The 14768-nt window shown below is 41.2% G+C and overlaps 1 protein-coding gene across 5 annotated transcripts in view; it reads right to left on the bottom strand.

Annotated features, from left to right (window-relative positions):
* CAMK4 (calcium/calmodulin dependent protein kinase IV) overlaps positions 1-14768 on the bottom strand; it is a 255441-nt gene that overhangs the window by 89060 nt on the left and 151613 nt on the right. For all 5 annotated transcript variants that reach the window (XM_070794140.1, XM_070794139.1, XM_070794143.1 and 2 more), the window contains exons 3-4: positions 14681-14743; positions 12316-12398 (exon numbers count right to left, since the gene is read on the bottom strand). Coding sequence is in view for 1 of the 5 variants with exons in the window: in XM_070794139.1 (XP_070650240.1) it covers positions 12316-12398; positions 14681-14743 (146 nt within the window). In the remaining 4 variants the exon portion in view is untranslated. The remainder of the gene's footprint in view (positions 1-12315; positions 12399-14680; positions 14744-14768) is intronic.

The raw sequence follows: 14768 nt of genomic DNA, 5'->3' as shown, positions 1-14768 counted from the left end.
ATGGCCTCCACAGGCCTCTAACTCGAAGGCCATGCTTCCAACATCCACTGTTTTCTCCTGGAACACGTGTTCTTCTTCCCCATGGCTAGGGCTGCTCATCTTCTCATCATTTTAAATGCAGAATGAGAAAACACAGGCGATGCCTCTTTCTCGCTATGGATCTGCTTTAAAATATGACTTCTGTACATTTGCTCCTGTCATCTTAATTGCTGCAAATTGAATTGAGTTCATCTCCAGCCCAGAAGTTAGCACAAGCAACGCAGCTGAAAAGCTCTAATCTGATCAGATCCTGAGGCCCTCAGACTTCCTGGCACAAAGATTAGGAGCCCAACTGCTCGCCCCACCAATGGCAGCTTTTTCTTAAATGGAGATGTTTTTAGATGACTGTAGGTTTATGTGAGAAACACACTGGCCTGGAGAGGATGGGCACTGAAGATCAAATACACAGGGTGAAAAGCCCCGAGTGATGTGCTTCAGAAATCAAGTCCTGAGGGCTGCCTGGACACATTCATGATGCAATACACAAAATTATACTTAAATGAATTCTGCTGTACCTTGTGTAAATCTACCACTCCTAAGCTTCATTCATGCTTTTTCTTATTTCATTCATGGTATTTTTGTCTATATTGTTGCTTCTTCTAAGAACTCTCCCAAAGAGTATTAAATTCACATGCCTAAATAAACAGTTTCACAGGGTATTACCAGCATCCATTAAATTTGTAAGCTGGGGAGAGAGTCACGAACCTCAGTCCATAGTTCATCAGGCACTCTATCTATCAGATCTAGTCCCTTAAATCTATTTCTCACTTCCACTGTATAATCATAAGGGATTTGATTTAGGTCATACCTGAATGGTCTAGTGGTTTTCCCTACTTTCTTCAATTTCAGTCTGAATTTGGCAATAAGGAGTTCATGATCTGAGCCACAGTCAGCTCTTGGTCTTGTTTTTGCTGACTGTATAGAGCTTCTCCATCTTTGTCTGCAAAGAATATAATAAATCTGATTTCGGTGTTGACCATCTGGTGATGTCCATGTGTAGAGTCTTGTGTTGTTGGAAGAGGGTGTTTGCTATGACCAGGGCATTTTCTTGGCAAAATGCTATTAGTCTTTGCCCTGCTTCATTTCTTACTCTAAGGCCAAATTTTCCTGTTACCCCAGGTGTTTCTTGACTTCCTACTTTTGCATTCCAGTCCCCTACAATGAAAAGGACATCTTTTTTGGGTGTTAGTTCTAAAAGGTCTTGTAGGTCTTCATAGAACCATTCAACTTCAGCTTCTTCAGTATTACTGGTTGGGGCATAGACTTGGATTACTGTGATACTGAATGGTTCGCCTTGGAAACAAACAGAGATCATTCTGTCGTTTTTGAGATTTCATCCAAGTAGTGCATTTCGGACTCTTTTGTTGACCATGATGGCTACTCCATTTCTTCTAAGGGATTCCTGTCTGCAGTAGTAGATATAATGGTCATCTGAGTTAAATTCATCCACTCCAGTCCATTTTAGTTCATTGATTTCTAGAATGTCGACGTTCACTCTTGCCATCACTTGTTTGACCACTTCCAATTTGCCTTGATTCATGGACCTGACATTCCAGGTTCCTATGCAATATTGCTCTTTACAGCATCGGACCTTGCTTTTAACACCAGTCACATCCACAACTGGGTATTGTTTTTGCTTTGGGTCCATCCCTTCATTCTTTCTGGAGTTATTTCTCCACTGATCTCCAGTAGCATATTGGGCACCTACTGACCTGGGGAGTTCCTCTTTCACTATCCTATCATTTTGCCTTTTCATACTGTTCCTGGGGTTCTCAAGGCAAGAATACTGAAGTGGTTTGGAATGTGAAGTCAAGTGGGCCTTAGAAAGCACCACTACAAACAAAGCTAGTGGCAGTGATGGAATTCCAGTTGAGCTATTTCAAACTGTGAAGATGATGCTGTGAAAGTGCTGCACTCAATACGCCAGCAAATTTGGAAAACTCAGCAGTGGCCACAGGACTGGAAAAGGTCAGTTTTCATTCCAATCCCAAAGAAAGGCAATGCCAAAGAATGATCAGACTACTGCACAATTGCACTCATCTCACACGCTAGTAAAGTCATGCTCAAAATTCTCTAAGCCAGGCTTCAGCAATACATGAACCATGACCTTCCAGATGTTCAAGCTAGTTTTAGAAAAGGCAGAGGAACCAGAGATCAAATTGCCAACATCCGCTGGATCATGGAAAAAGCAAGAGAGTTCCAGAAAAACATCTATTTCTGCTTTATTGACTATGCCAAAGCCTTTGACTGTGTGGATCACAATAAAATGTGGAAAATTCTGAAAGAGATGGGAATACCAGACCACCTGACCTGCCTCTTGAGAAACTGGTATGCAGGTCAGGAAGCAACAGTTAGAACTGGACATGGAACAACAGATTGGTTCCAAACAGGAAAAGGAGTATGTCAAGGCTGTATATTGTCACCCTGTTTATTTAACTTATATGCAGAGTACATCATGAGAAACGCTGGGCTGGAAGAAACACAAGCTGGAATCAAGATTTCCGGGAGAAATCTCAATAACCTCAGATATGCAGATGACACCACCCTTATGGCAGACAGTGAAGAGGAACTAAAGAGCCTCTTGATAAAAGTGAAAGTGGAGAGTGAAAAAGGTGGCTTAAAACTCAACATTCAGAAAATGAAGATCATGGCATCTGGTCCCATCACTTCATGGGAAATAGATGGGCAAACAGTGGAAACAGTGTCAGACTTTATTTTTCTGGGCTCCAAAATCACTGCAGATGGTGACTGCAGCCATGAAATTAAAAGACGCTTACTCCTTGGAAGGAAAGTTATGACCAACCTAGATAGCTTATTGAAAAGCAGAGACATTACTTTGCCAACAAAGGTCCGTCTAGTCAAGGCTATGGTTTTTCCAGTGGTCATGTATGAATGTGAGAGTTGGACTGTGAAGAAGGCTGAGCGCAGAAGAATTGATGCTTTTGAACTGTGGTGTTGGAGAAGACTCTTCAGAGTCCCTTGGACTGCAAGCAGATCCAACCAGTCCATTCTGAAGGAGGTCAGCCCTGGGATTTCTTTGGAAGGAACGATGCTAAAGCTAAAACTCCAGTGCTTTGGCCACCTCATGCGAAGAGTTGACTCATTGGAAAAGACTCTGATGCTGGGAGGGATTGGGGGTAGGAGGAGAAGGGGACGACAGAGGATGAGATGGCTGGATGACATCACCGACTCGATGGACATGAGTTTGAGTGAACTCCGGGAGTTGGTGATGGACAGGGAGGCCTGGCGTGCTGCAGTTCATGGGGTCACAAAGAGTCGGACACGACTGAGCAACTGAACTGAACTGAACTGAGCAAGAGAGTGAGGGAACCATGGATCACTGTGGGTGCTGGCAAAGGAGCTGACAGCGTAGAAAGAAGAGGCCAAATCAAATTGCAGATCTGGAAATGGGTCTAAGGGATTCCCAGTGCAAACTCTCATATTACAAATCAAAAGCCTGACCCAAAGCTATATAAATAGCCCAAGAGCATAGAGTTTATTCAGTCATCCATCTGACAGGTGTACAGGAACTGCTTTGCTGTCTAGAATAATTCCCAAGATGGACCCCCACCCAGCATGCTCTGCACTGGACATCCCTCTCCCATCTCTCTGCCCTTCACCTGCTGATTTCCTATTTCCTACTTAAGATTCAGCTCAAAAGGCTTTATTAGCTCCCTGAAGTCATTTCTGGCATAGAAGACCCCCTTAATTTGTAACCAATGGACTGTGTTTATGCCCCAGTTATAGCATTTATGAATCCTTACACCCAAATTTGTGACCATTCTGTAGTAAATGCAAAGTATTTTGTGATAGGTTTTCTCTGTACTACTGATGCTTATCATTGTTTTTTTTTTATCTCTTGCCCTCCTTTATTTTTTTAAAACTTGTGATAGTATGGTTGTCTCTATAAGCTCCAGTACACATTTTTGGAGGTGTTGGTAGTATTACAAATAATATTTGGGTCCATATTAGTTTTACTTTCTCTCTTTTAGACTGTGAGCTCCTTGAGAAGGACGAAAAATTCCTCTGGTTAACAAGGTGGGCGTGTGTGTGTGTGCTTCTGTCAGTCACTCAGTTGTGTCCGACTCTCTGTGACCCAATGGCCTGAGAAGAGAATAAAGCAGGTGGTGAACCTGACACAGCAGGATAAGGCCTGACTATGAGGGGGTTTCTGGTCATGTTTCAAAGAACTGAAAGTAGCAAGTAGCCTTCTGGGCTAGATCAGATCAGATCAGATCAGTCACTCAGTCGTGTCCGACTCTTTGCGACCCCATGAATCGCAGCACACCAGGCCTCCCTGTCCATCAGCAACTCCCGGAGTTCACTCAGACTCATGTCCATCGAGTCGGTGATGCCATCCAGCCATCTCATCCTCTGTTGTCCCCTTCTCCTCCTGCCCCCAATCCCTCCCAGCATCAGAGTCTTTTCCAATGAGTCAACTCTTCGCATGAGGTGGCCAAAGTATTGGAGTTTCAGCCTTAGCATCATTCCTTCCAAAGAAATCCCAGGGCTGATCTCCTTCAGAATGGACTGGTTGGATCTCCTTGCAGTCCAACAGACTCTCAAGAGTCTTCTCCAACACCACAATTCAAAAACATTAATTCTTCGGTGCTCAGCCCTCTTCATAGTCCAACTCTCACATCCATACATGACCACTGGAAAAACCATAGCCTTGACTAGACGAACCTTTGTTGGCAAAGTAATGTCTCTGCTTTTGAATATGCTATCTAGGTTGGTCATAACTTTCCTTCCAAGGAGTAAGCGTCTTTTAATTTCATGGCTGAAGTCACCATCTGCAGTGATTTTGGAGCCCAGAAAAATAAAGTCTGACACTGTTTCCACTGTTTCCCCATCTATTTCCCATGAAGTGATGGGACCGGATGCCATGATCTTTGTTTTCTGAATGTTGAGCTTTAAGCCAACCTTTTCACTCTCCACTTTCACTTTCATCAAGAGGCTTTTTAGTTCCTCTTCACTGTCTGCCATAAGGGTGGTGTCATCTGCATATCTGAGGTTATTGAGATTTCTCCCGGAAATCTTGATTCCAGCTTGTGTTTCTTCCAGTCCAGCGTTTCTCATGATGTACTCTGCATATAAGTTAAATAAGCAGGGTGACAATATACAGCCTTGACGTATTTGGAACCAGTCTGTTGTCCCATGTCCAGTTCTAACTGTTGCTTCCTGACCTGCATACCAGTTTCTCAAGAGGCAGGTCAGGTGGTCTGGTATTCCCATCTCTTTCAGAATTTTCCACAGTTTATTGTGATCCACACAGTCAAAGGCTTTGGCATAGTCAATAAAGCAGAAATAGATGCTTTTCTGGAACTCTCTTGCTTTTTCCATGATCCAGCGGATGTTGGCAATTTGATCTCTGGTTCCTCTGCCTTTTCTAAAACCAGCTGGAACATCTGGAAGTTCACGGATTACATATTGCTAAAGCCTGGCTTGGAGAATTCTGAGAATTACTTTACTAGTGTGTGAGATCAGTGCAATTGTGCGGTAGTTTGAGCATTCTTTGGCATTGCCTTTCTTTGGGATTGGAATGAAAACTGACCTTTTCCAGTCCTGTGGCCACTGCTGAGCTTTCCAAATTTGCTGGCATATTGAGTGCAGCACTTTCACAGCATCATCTTTCAGGATTTGGAATAGCTCAACTTGAATTCCATCACCTCCACTAGCTTTGTTCGTAGTGATGCTTTCTAAGGCCCACTTGACTTCACATTCCAGGATGTCTGGCTCTAGCCCCTAAACTGGGATCAAAGCTGTGCCTTAAACACTGACGGATGGACGGATGGCCAAAAGTGAAACTAACGCCAGTAGGAGTCTACTGCAATGGCAGAGAAAGTGAAGGCTCAAAAAGACATCAGAAGAGAGACATACACAGTATATACCAAAGAAACACTGCTTTTCGTGGTTGAATGCTATTCCTCGGTTCACTTTCCTTCTTCATTTTCTGCTTATGAACTCATGTCACATCCGCTCCTGGAACGCACTCTCCTCCGCCTACAGGCGCCCAGCTGAGCCTGCTGCACTGCCCAGGGGGCTCCGCTCAGGCGTCCCAACCCTCTCTCCAGCACTCGCGGAAGTGCACCAGACTAATATGTTAGCGTGTAAATAGGCCTGAATCACAACCCCACCCCGGTAGTAAGTCCTGTGTGTTCCTCTTCCTTTCTGCTGTGACTATTCTAGGTCCTTTGACCCTTCTGCAGCTTGACTCTTTATGCTTCTGAGGAAGAGAGAAACTTTTTCTAAAACAACCCTTTTATGTGACTCTGATCTTATTCCCTCAGGGTCATCTCCGGGATGTTCCAAATAAAAGTCCCTCTCAGATCTCTTCTGCTTCCCTATCCAGTAGGCTCCTTCCTTCAGCAAATTAATGTGTTACCAGTGGGCCAGTTTAAAACAGTGACTAAGCCTCCATTTACCCTGCATCCCTTTCTCTGCCTCACTTATTTTTCCCTTTATAGTCAAGCTTCTGAAAAAGTAGACTTTAAATCCACTCCAAATCAAAGCACGTTTTGTTTATATGTAGACAGATAAAACTACATAAAGAGAATATGTATTTATATATACACATATTAATGTTTAAGTTAAGCCACACTTAAGCAGAATAAAATGTTATGTCACTAATTTGAAGTTTCATTTTTAAATATTAAGAATATTAGCATCTGCTTACATAGCAGCAGTATGGTGTGTTAGAAAAATCATATACATTGGAATCTGACATACTAGAGTTCAGTTCCATTTAATTATTGCTGTTGTTATTAGATCCACTGTAAACTGAGTGACCTAATGGTTAATGGACCTCTCTGATCCTCAAGTTATCTGGTCTACAAAATATGTATATATCAAGGCCTAAGTTTTATATGTGTTGCTGTTGAGAATTAAATGAGATCATGGTTAGTAAAATGCTTTGTCACTGCCAGGACTCTAAAAGGCATTCAAAAATGGCCCTCATTATAGTGACTAATTATCCTTTTAGACAGTAAGATTTTACATATCTTCATTTCAACATTAATGACAATTTTTTGACACAACAGTCTGCACAAATTCAGATGTGTTCTGAGTTTGGTTAACCATAAAACCAACCATGACACAACTCCATGAAGACTGGAGAAAAGCCCTAATTTCCATTTCTAGGATTCTTTCCTAATAACTGTATCCTGACAATTCCATTTATTTCCACCAAGAGCAGAGACCCAGGAATGCTGAAGTAGAGATGACTATCAGGACTGAAATACTAGGACTCTGTCAGGTAATTAAGGAGCTACATGCATAATCTCCAAATATAACCACTACTTCTCCTGCATATTGACAACTGATTATTTTCTTGCAAGAGAATATTTTCAGTTGGGGAAATGAAGAAAAAAAAAAAAAAAAAAGTTTGTAGTGAGTTTCAGGCCTGACTGTATGACTTATCAATTTCTACAGTTTGTGGTCTTAAAAAAAAAATGAGAATAATAATGCCTTAGAAAAACCTGAAAGATGAGTAACTTAAATACTTTTTTGCACAGGACCAAGCAATACAAGGCCAAGTGGCTTCCCTGTGGCTCATACAGTAACGTGTCTGCCTGCAACGCGGGAGACCCGGGTTGAATCCCTGGTTTGGGAAGATCCCCTGGAGAAGGAAATGGCAACCCACTCCAGTATTCTTGCCCGGAAAATTCCATGGATGGAGGAGCCTGGTAGGCTACAGTCAGTGGGGTTGCAAAGAGTCAGATATGACTGAACGACTTCACTTTCACTTTTCAAGCAATACATCAGGGATTCTCCTTAAACAAAACAAACAGCAGTTTATTCTCTTATAAATAATTTGAAAGGGGCTGCTGCTGCTGCTGCTAAGTCGCTTCAGTTGTGTCTGACTCTGTGCGACCCCATAGACTGCAGTCCACCAGGCTCCCCCGTCCCTGGGATTCTCCAGGCAAGAACACTGGAGTGGCTTGCCATTTCCTTCTCCAATGCATGAAAGTGAAAAGTGAAAGTGAAGTCGCTTAGTCGTGTCCGACTCCTATCGACCCCATGGACTGCAGCCTAACTGGATTTAAAAAGAAAGACAATGAGGCCATATAGGGAGGAAGAGTTGGACCAGAAGACAGACCGACTGCCTATGTGGGGAAGACCATTCCATCCTCAGGTTCCACATCTGCAGAGTGGGACAGTGCTTTTCATCCTGCTTGTCCCAAGGGTTGACATAAAAGAGGAAGACACACTGCTGTCTGTGAAAGAACTTTTAAACCATATGTACTGAATTTTTGCTCTCAGTAGTGGTGGGGTGGACAAGCATACAGGTAAAAAAAAATGAAAACCAGCTAAATAAAATATAAAGTATACTTGAAGACACCACAGAGCTACCAAGGAAGTGAAGGCTTTAGGAGCCAAGCTCTAGAAGAGATGAAAAATAAAGAAAAGCAAACCTGATATCTGATGCTTGTGCTTTTTCTTTAAAGGCATTGACGAATTCTAAATCAGCAGCTGACAGGCCACCTTATATGGTAGAGGGAACAGAAGCTGGCATTTAGGATCTGCCAAGGAAGGGGATCCTTGGCAAAAATCCCCTGGCTGCAAGGAGATCCAACCAGTCAATTCTGAAGGACATTAGCCCTGGGATTTCTTTGGAAGGAATGATGCTAAAGCTGAAACTCCAATACTTTGGCCATCTCATGTGAAGAGTTGACTCATTGGAAAAGACTCTGATGCTGGGAGGGATTGGGGGCAGGAGGAGAAAGGGACGACAAAGGTTGAGATGGTTGGATGGCATCACTGACTCGATGGACGTGAGTCTGAGTGAACTCCAGGAGTTGGTGATGGACAGGGAGGCCTGGCGTGCTGTGGTTCATGGGGTCGCAGAGTCGGACATGACTGAGCGACTGATCTGATCTGATCTGAAAGGGCAAAACCTATAAGAGCTGACAAGAAATAGATTTGCTTTCAGGAAACCCAGCTTTGAATCAGTCCAATGCCTGATTAGATTAAAGTGATCTGTTCCTTACCTTAACTGCCTACTGGAGCAAAATAAAATTTGCTTTTTTCGAGGCAACAGCATTTAAAGCCTTAAATTCTAAAACCTTTTATAAGTAATGTTTGACATGTGAACAAGCATAACCTGGCAAGCAAAAACACAAGGAGAAAGCAGAAAAAAGACAAATTAAAAAATTCACAAGATATTCTGATACTAGAGTTAGACAAAAATCAGGAAAAGAAAAACAAAAAGTTAAAAAATTTTAATTAGAAGACCAGAAAGATACTGCTGAATTAGTTGCCTTATAATACAATCATTTTCTGGAAAAAGAAAAACTGGAAATTTACTCTTAAGTTATCTCATACCTTATCCACTTGAAAAGTTCAATAAATTTATAAGAATTGTAACTAGATTGAGAAAGATGGAGAAGAAAATGTTGTGGAGATTTTTTTCATGATATTGTAATTTTGTGCAGATTTTTGGGGGGAATTTCCTTGGGCACAAAATATCACTGATTTTATTCCAAAAACTGTAATCCATTGTCCCTTACAATTTACTATTCATATGCTATATGAAAATAGCAGATTTCATTTATACTTATCAGGTTTAGGTTTTTAGCAGCAACATAGATCTTTTGCTAATAAAATATAGTCATACACCATTTGACTATAATGGGCTAACATAATTATCTCTTCATCAATTGCTCCATTAGTTCATTCATTATATATTATTCGAGTCATCATTAGACCAGGAATGAATTTATGTTATTACAATTAAATAAATTTGGGTTTTGACCTAAGTACAGGAAAAAGAGACCATATTATGATTTTGATCTCTCAGGAAAGCAAGCAGTAAGTGGATAATAATGCAGGATATATTTTCAGTTTGACCCAAATTTAAAGATAACTGTAGGATTAAGTAACTTAATGGAGAAACCACATTTATCTCAGATATGGCAACAGACATGTGGACAACATTTTTTGGGGAAAAGTCTATCATCTACGACCACTAAGAGTTCATAGAGTAGTTAGTTGAGTGCTTTACTGGCTGTCTACCATTCTTTAGATGTCCTCTGCTAAATTTGAATATTTATCATTATAAATGAAATTTATTGACATTTAGTTTTTCATTCTTATCTATAGCTGAATTAATTCTATCCCATAAAAATCAACTTGACTACAAGATGAGAGACCCAGAAAGGCTGGGGAGAAGGGAAAAGAGACTCCTATTTCCAAAATGACTGAAACAAACAGAGGTAAGAAGGTACAGAGCAAATACTATTTACTTAATTGTGAAAATTCCTGTCCTGGAATTATTTACAAAGAACGGGAGGTTTTTCTCTGGTAGACCACAATTAGCAGAGAAATGTGTCAGTCTTCCTTAGGGAGACTTCACGACTCCAGAGCCAGCAGGATCTAACTATAATCTGACTCTATTAATGTACCTGAAGAAGGAATATGTCCATGAAAGAGTAAGCTAAGAAGCGCTGAAAAAGGACAACTATGGACAAATTTAGGCAACATTCAAAGGAACTAGTCCAGAGGAGTCTTGACTAAGCACAAGGGAACGCAATGGTTTTAAGACAAAGCTGTCCTTAGAGCAGATCAGAGTGTCCTGGCTTCCTTAGCATCACACAACAGCTTCGAATTTGTTCTGAGGTTCGGAGAAGTTAAGCAAACCACTTTGAGTCAGTCATTTGTTCCTTAAGTCAGGATTTACAACATGAGTCCAATTGGCTATGAACCAAATCCCACAATAAGTATATGTTGAGGCTACCTATGCTTACGTATCTCAGGTGATTCATTTATCTATAAAGAATGAACACAGTGTAAATGCTATAATTTTTAAAATCTGGTTATTCACATAACCTGTTCTAAGGAAACTTTAATATACATCTGAACAAAATTATCTATCTGTTGAAGATATATATGTGGCTCCAATCAAGGCCATTTTGCTCCTTCCGATCTGAAGGTCAAAATCTGCACTGTGTAACATTAAAAGCAGACAGACCTTTGAAAATGGAGCTTCCCAGGTGGTTCAGTGGTAAAGAACCTGCCTGCCAATGCAGGAGACATGGTTGGAACCCTGCATCAGGAGGATCCCCTGGAGAAGGAAATGGCAACCCACTCCAGTATTCTTGCCCGGAGAATCCCATGGACAGAGGAGCCTGGTGGGCTCTGTGGGGTCATAAAGAGTTGGACAGGACTTAGTGACTGAACAACAGTGACAACTTTGAAGACTTCTGCAAGCTCTTGAAGAGGCAGCAAATTTAACCAGGTGGAGCTGGGGAGGGGGAAGGGGGGGCATGCCTTTCTCCAGCACATTCTAAGCCTGCTTCCCTTAGGCATCTTTCTCCTCTGAGGCCACTCACTGCAGCAGCTGCTCACGTACTCACCCATGAAGCAACTATTTACTGAGAATTTACTGTGCTCCAGGCGTTCAGGCTACATCAGTGGTCCTCACCCTCTCTTCTGCCTTCAGTCCACATATCTCTTCACCCATTCTTCAACCAATAAGATGTTTACATCACAGAAACTGCAGTTTCTCACCATTTCTAATATAAGCCTACTCAGTTCCTTTGTCTTCTTGCAAATTAATTTTTGTTTAGTTACCCTGATCAGCACAGCAAAGAGCTCCCAAGACCACATCAGGGCAAAGAGGGAATTCTGAGAAGACGAGGAGGGTGGGAGAGCTATGGAAACTTAAAGCATGCACAAACTTAAAACTTGCACAAATAACGTGTCTGTATTACGCTCTACCAGATTTCCAGACATACTCCCTGCACCCTCAAAGCTCTGCTTTGAGTGATGAATGTATGAACAGACAACTAAAATTGGCTATAATTGGATATAATAGAACATATTTTTCTCTGCAACTTGGAACTCTTTAAAGAGCCTATAAAAGAAAGTAGGCCCAGAAACAATCATTTGGAGAGAATCGATTTTCATGAGCTTTGGATCATAACAAAGAATACTATTATAATACATGCTTAACTATCTATAATTTTCATCAAATACTTTCTCACAAAATATCCTCTTGAATCTTACTGTTGAGCTTAGATTTAGTATGACTTTAGAAATTGTTTTGTATGTAGAAAGTAGATGTTTGCAAAAGTAAATAGCACAATGTTTTTTTTTCATTCACTAAGCATCCCAAATTTTCATTTACCCACATCTTATCAAATATTTATCTTAGTAGAAGTTATTAACCGGTATAACATGTCATTATGAAGAATTTCAGGAGAAATTTCCCTTCAGTTATTTTTTTGTGATTGGATGCAAAACTGTACTGTAGCTACACTCCCAGGACCCACTCACCTGTCAAACAGCTCTCCTCCTGTGACGAGTTCTAAGACCAGACTGATTTCTGTAGGGGTTTCAAATATTTCTTTAAGTTTTATCTGGGAAAAGATATAAAAAATCACAAATTTTTTATTTTCATCCTTAGGAAATCGTTAAAACTATGGTTACGACAGCTCCTTATTCTAGTCGCAGGCAGTCATCTGTCACTCTCTGGTTGTTTTTTATCAGTCACCTCATGTGTTCAAAGATCCTTTTGAACTTTTATATTTCCCCTTTTGATAGCTAAAGATAGCTGCCCTAGAAGTGCTTCCTAAATTTTGCCAAATCATCCAAATGTTTGAATTTCAACTGAATTAAAAAAAACAAACCAGAGGCAAACAAAACTTCCTAAACCATTTGAAACCATCATGACTGGTAGAGATGTGAATGTTTCTTTTTCTCAGAACAGGACTTCAATTAGGGGTCTGAGACAGAATGGACCAGGTTAAATTCTATCAGCACAGAAAGGGAATCCCTTAACAGCTAAAGAGTTGCTGGTAGATAAAAGAACACTCAGAAAAGTAACAGAGATAGTGATTTGACTGATCATAACAGGGTTTTCATGATATTCAGATAATCCATCCAATTTTGGATACTTTCCTTCTGAGAATCAAGTGACCAGGACTGGCATATATATTTGAGGAAAATTTCATATTGACTTCTCTTTGAAAGAAATAAGATAGATAATGCAAAGTGGTGACTGTATATGGCAAATTTTGTTAATTGCTTACCCAAAGCCCTTCTCTCCCTACTTTACTGCAAACAGAACTCTTGTTTAGGGAAGCAAGGTACCTAGTCTCAAATTATGGATTATGGTTAGTCTAAGCCATTTATGATAACCCAGGTCCTTAATTTTCCAGTCTTCGTGCAGGTTAGGGTGATTGTGTGACCAGCTTTGGCCAGTAAAATCTGAAGAGAATTCTGCAACTGGAAATTTTGGAAAAGCGTTTATGCTTCTCATCAGACTCTGCTGGTTAAACCTTTCCGCTCCCTTCTGTCTTGAACACAGACCTGGAGACTTGTGAAGACTGTACAGCAGCCATTTTAGGGCCACGAGGGAGAAACATGGAGGTGAAAGCTGCTCCCTGAAGACGGGAAAGCGGGAGCCCCCTAGGGGTACAGTGGCTAAGGGGCCTCCCTGAGAGTTCAGCTGGTAAAGAACCTGCCTGCAATGCAGGAGACCCAGTTCGATTCCTGGGTTGGGAAGAAACTCTGGAGAAGGGATAGGCTACCCACTCCAGTATTCTTGGGCTTCCCCGGTGGGTCAGATGGTAAGAATCCACCTGCAATGAGGAAGACCTGGGTTGGATCCTTGGGTTGGAAAGATCCCCTGGAGGAGCCTGGCAGGCTACAGTCCACGGGGTCACAGAGTCACACACGACTGTGACTAAGCACACACAGCACAGTGGCTGAGACTCCATGCTTCCAATGCAGGGGGCGGGGGGAGGGGTGGGTTAGATCCCAAGTTGGGATCAGGAAAAAGGACAAAAGTTGGGAGAACCAATGGATGGGTCTTGGATGACATCACCGAAGAGCTATTTGCTAACAACTGCCTACCTTCTGATTTCTCGTAAGAAAAATATTTGTTTAGACCAGCATATTCAAGTTTTCTGACTGAATTGCTAACTAATAAACAACTTGTAAGCACTTTGCCTTGAGCCGAAGCATGCCGGTCATCCTCTGAGACACCACAAATTTCTCAGTGAAATGAATAAAATATTTTAAGTAACTGGCTCACTTTATAAAAACAAGTTATGGCCCAGAAAATGATTTTGTTCTTTTCATTTCACTGGCTTAAGGAAGCTTCCCCCAGCCCTTCTTTCCCTTGGTGCCTTTATCTGGATATAGCCTAGAGCAGAGCTTCGGAGCACGTTTTATTTTCCCCATTCAAGCATGTTATTTATTTTAATCTTTGCATTATTTCTGAAGCAAATACTCTCTCACAGGAGACTCAAATGACTTTGGAAAGCAAAGCATTTTCTTCACAGGCATTTTCAGCAATGGCGTATTAATAAGATAGGCACACAAAAGGAAAAAGCCTGTGTTTTATTAGAGTGAAAAAAAGCTCTCCAATTTCAGTTATCCTTTTATGCATGAAAATAACGATGGTATATATTGCTGGTCTGCCCATTTTGAAACTCTTTCAAGGGGTATTATTCTTAAGATTTATTCAGTTAAAGAATTGAAAGACAAGATCAGATAAGGACAAGAATTAGGCCAAGGTGGCTACTTACTAGTGGTGAAAGAAGGAGTTCTTATCATCAGAATGGACAGTAAAGAACAAAAATCTCTTTCGGTTACTTTGCAGATTATTTGAAATAGTAGGCTAAAAACCACTTACAATGTTTGGATGTGAGAGGCGAAGAAGAACTCCTATCTCAGTTCTTACGATTTTTTTGTCCACCTAAAAGGCAAAATGAGAGAAAATG

The sequence above is a fragment of the Bos indicus genome, chromosome 7 (genome assembly GCF_029378745.1).
Source record: "Bos indicus isolate NIAB-ARS_2022 breed Sahiwal x Tharparkar chromosome 7, NIAB-ARS_B.indTharparkar_mat_pri_1.0, whole genome shotgun sequence".
NCBI lineage: Eukaryota > Metazoa > Chordata > Mammalia > Artiodactyla > Bovidae > Bos > Bos indicus.
The sequence above is the reverse complement of the archived record's forward strand: the minus strand, read 5'-3'. Positions and strand labels throughout refer to the sequence as shown.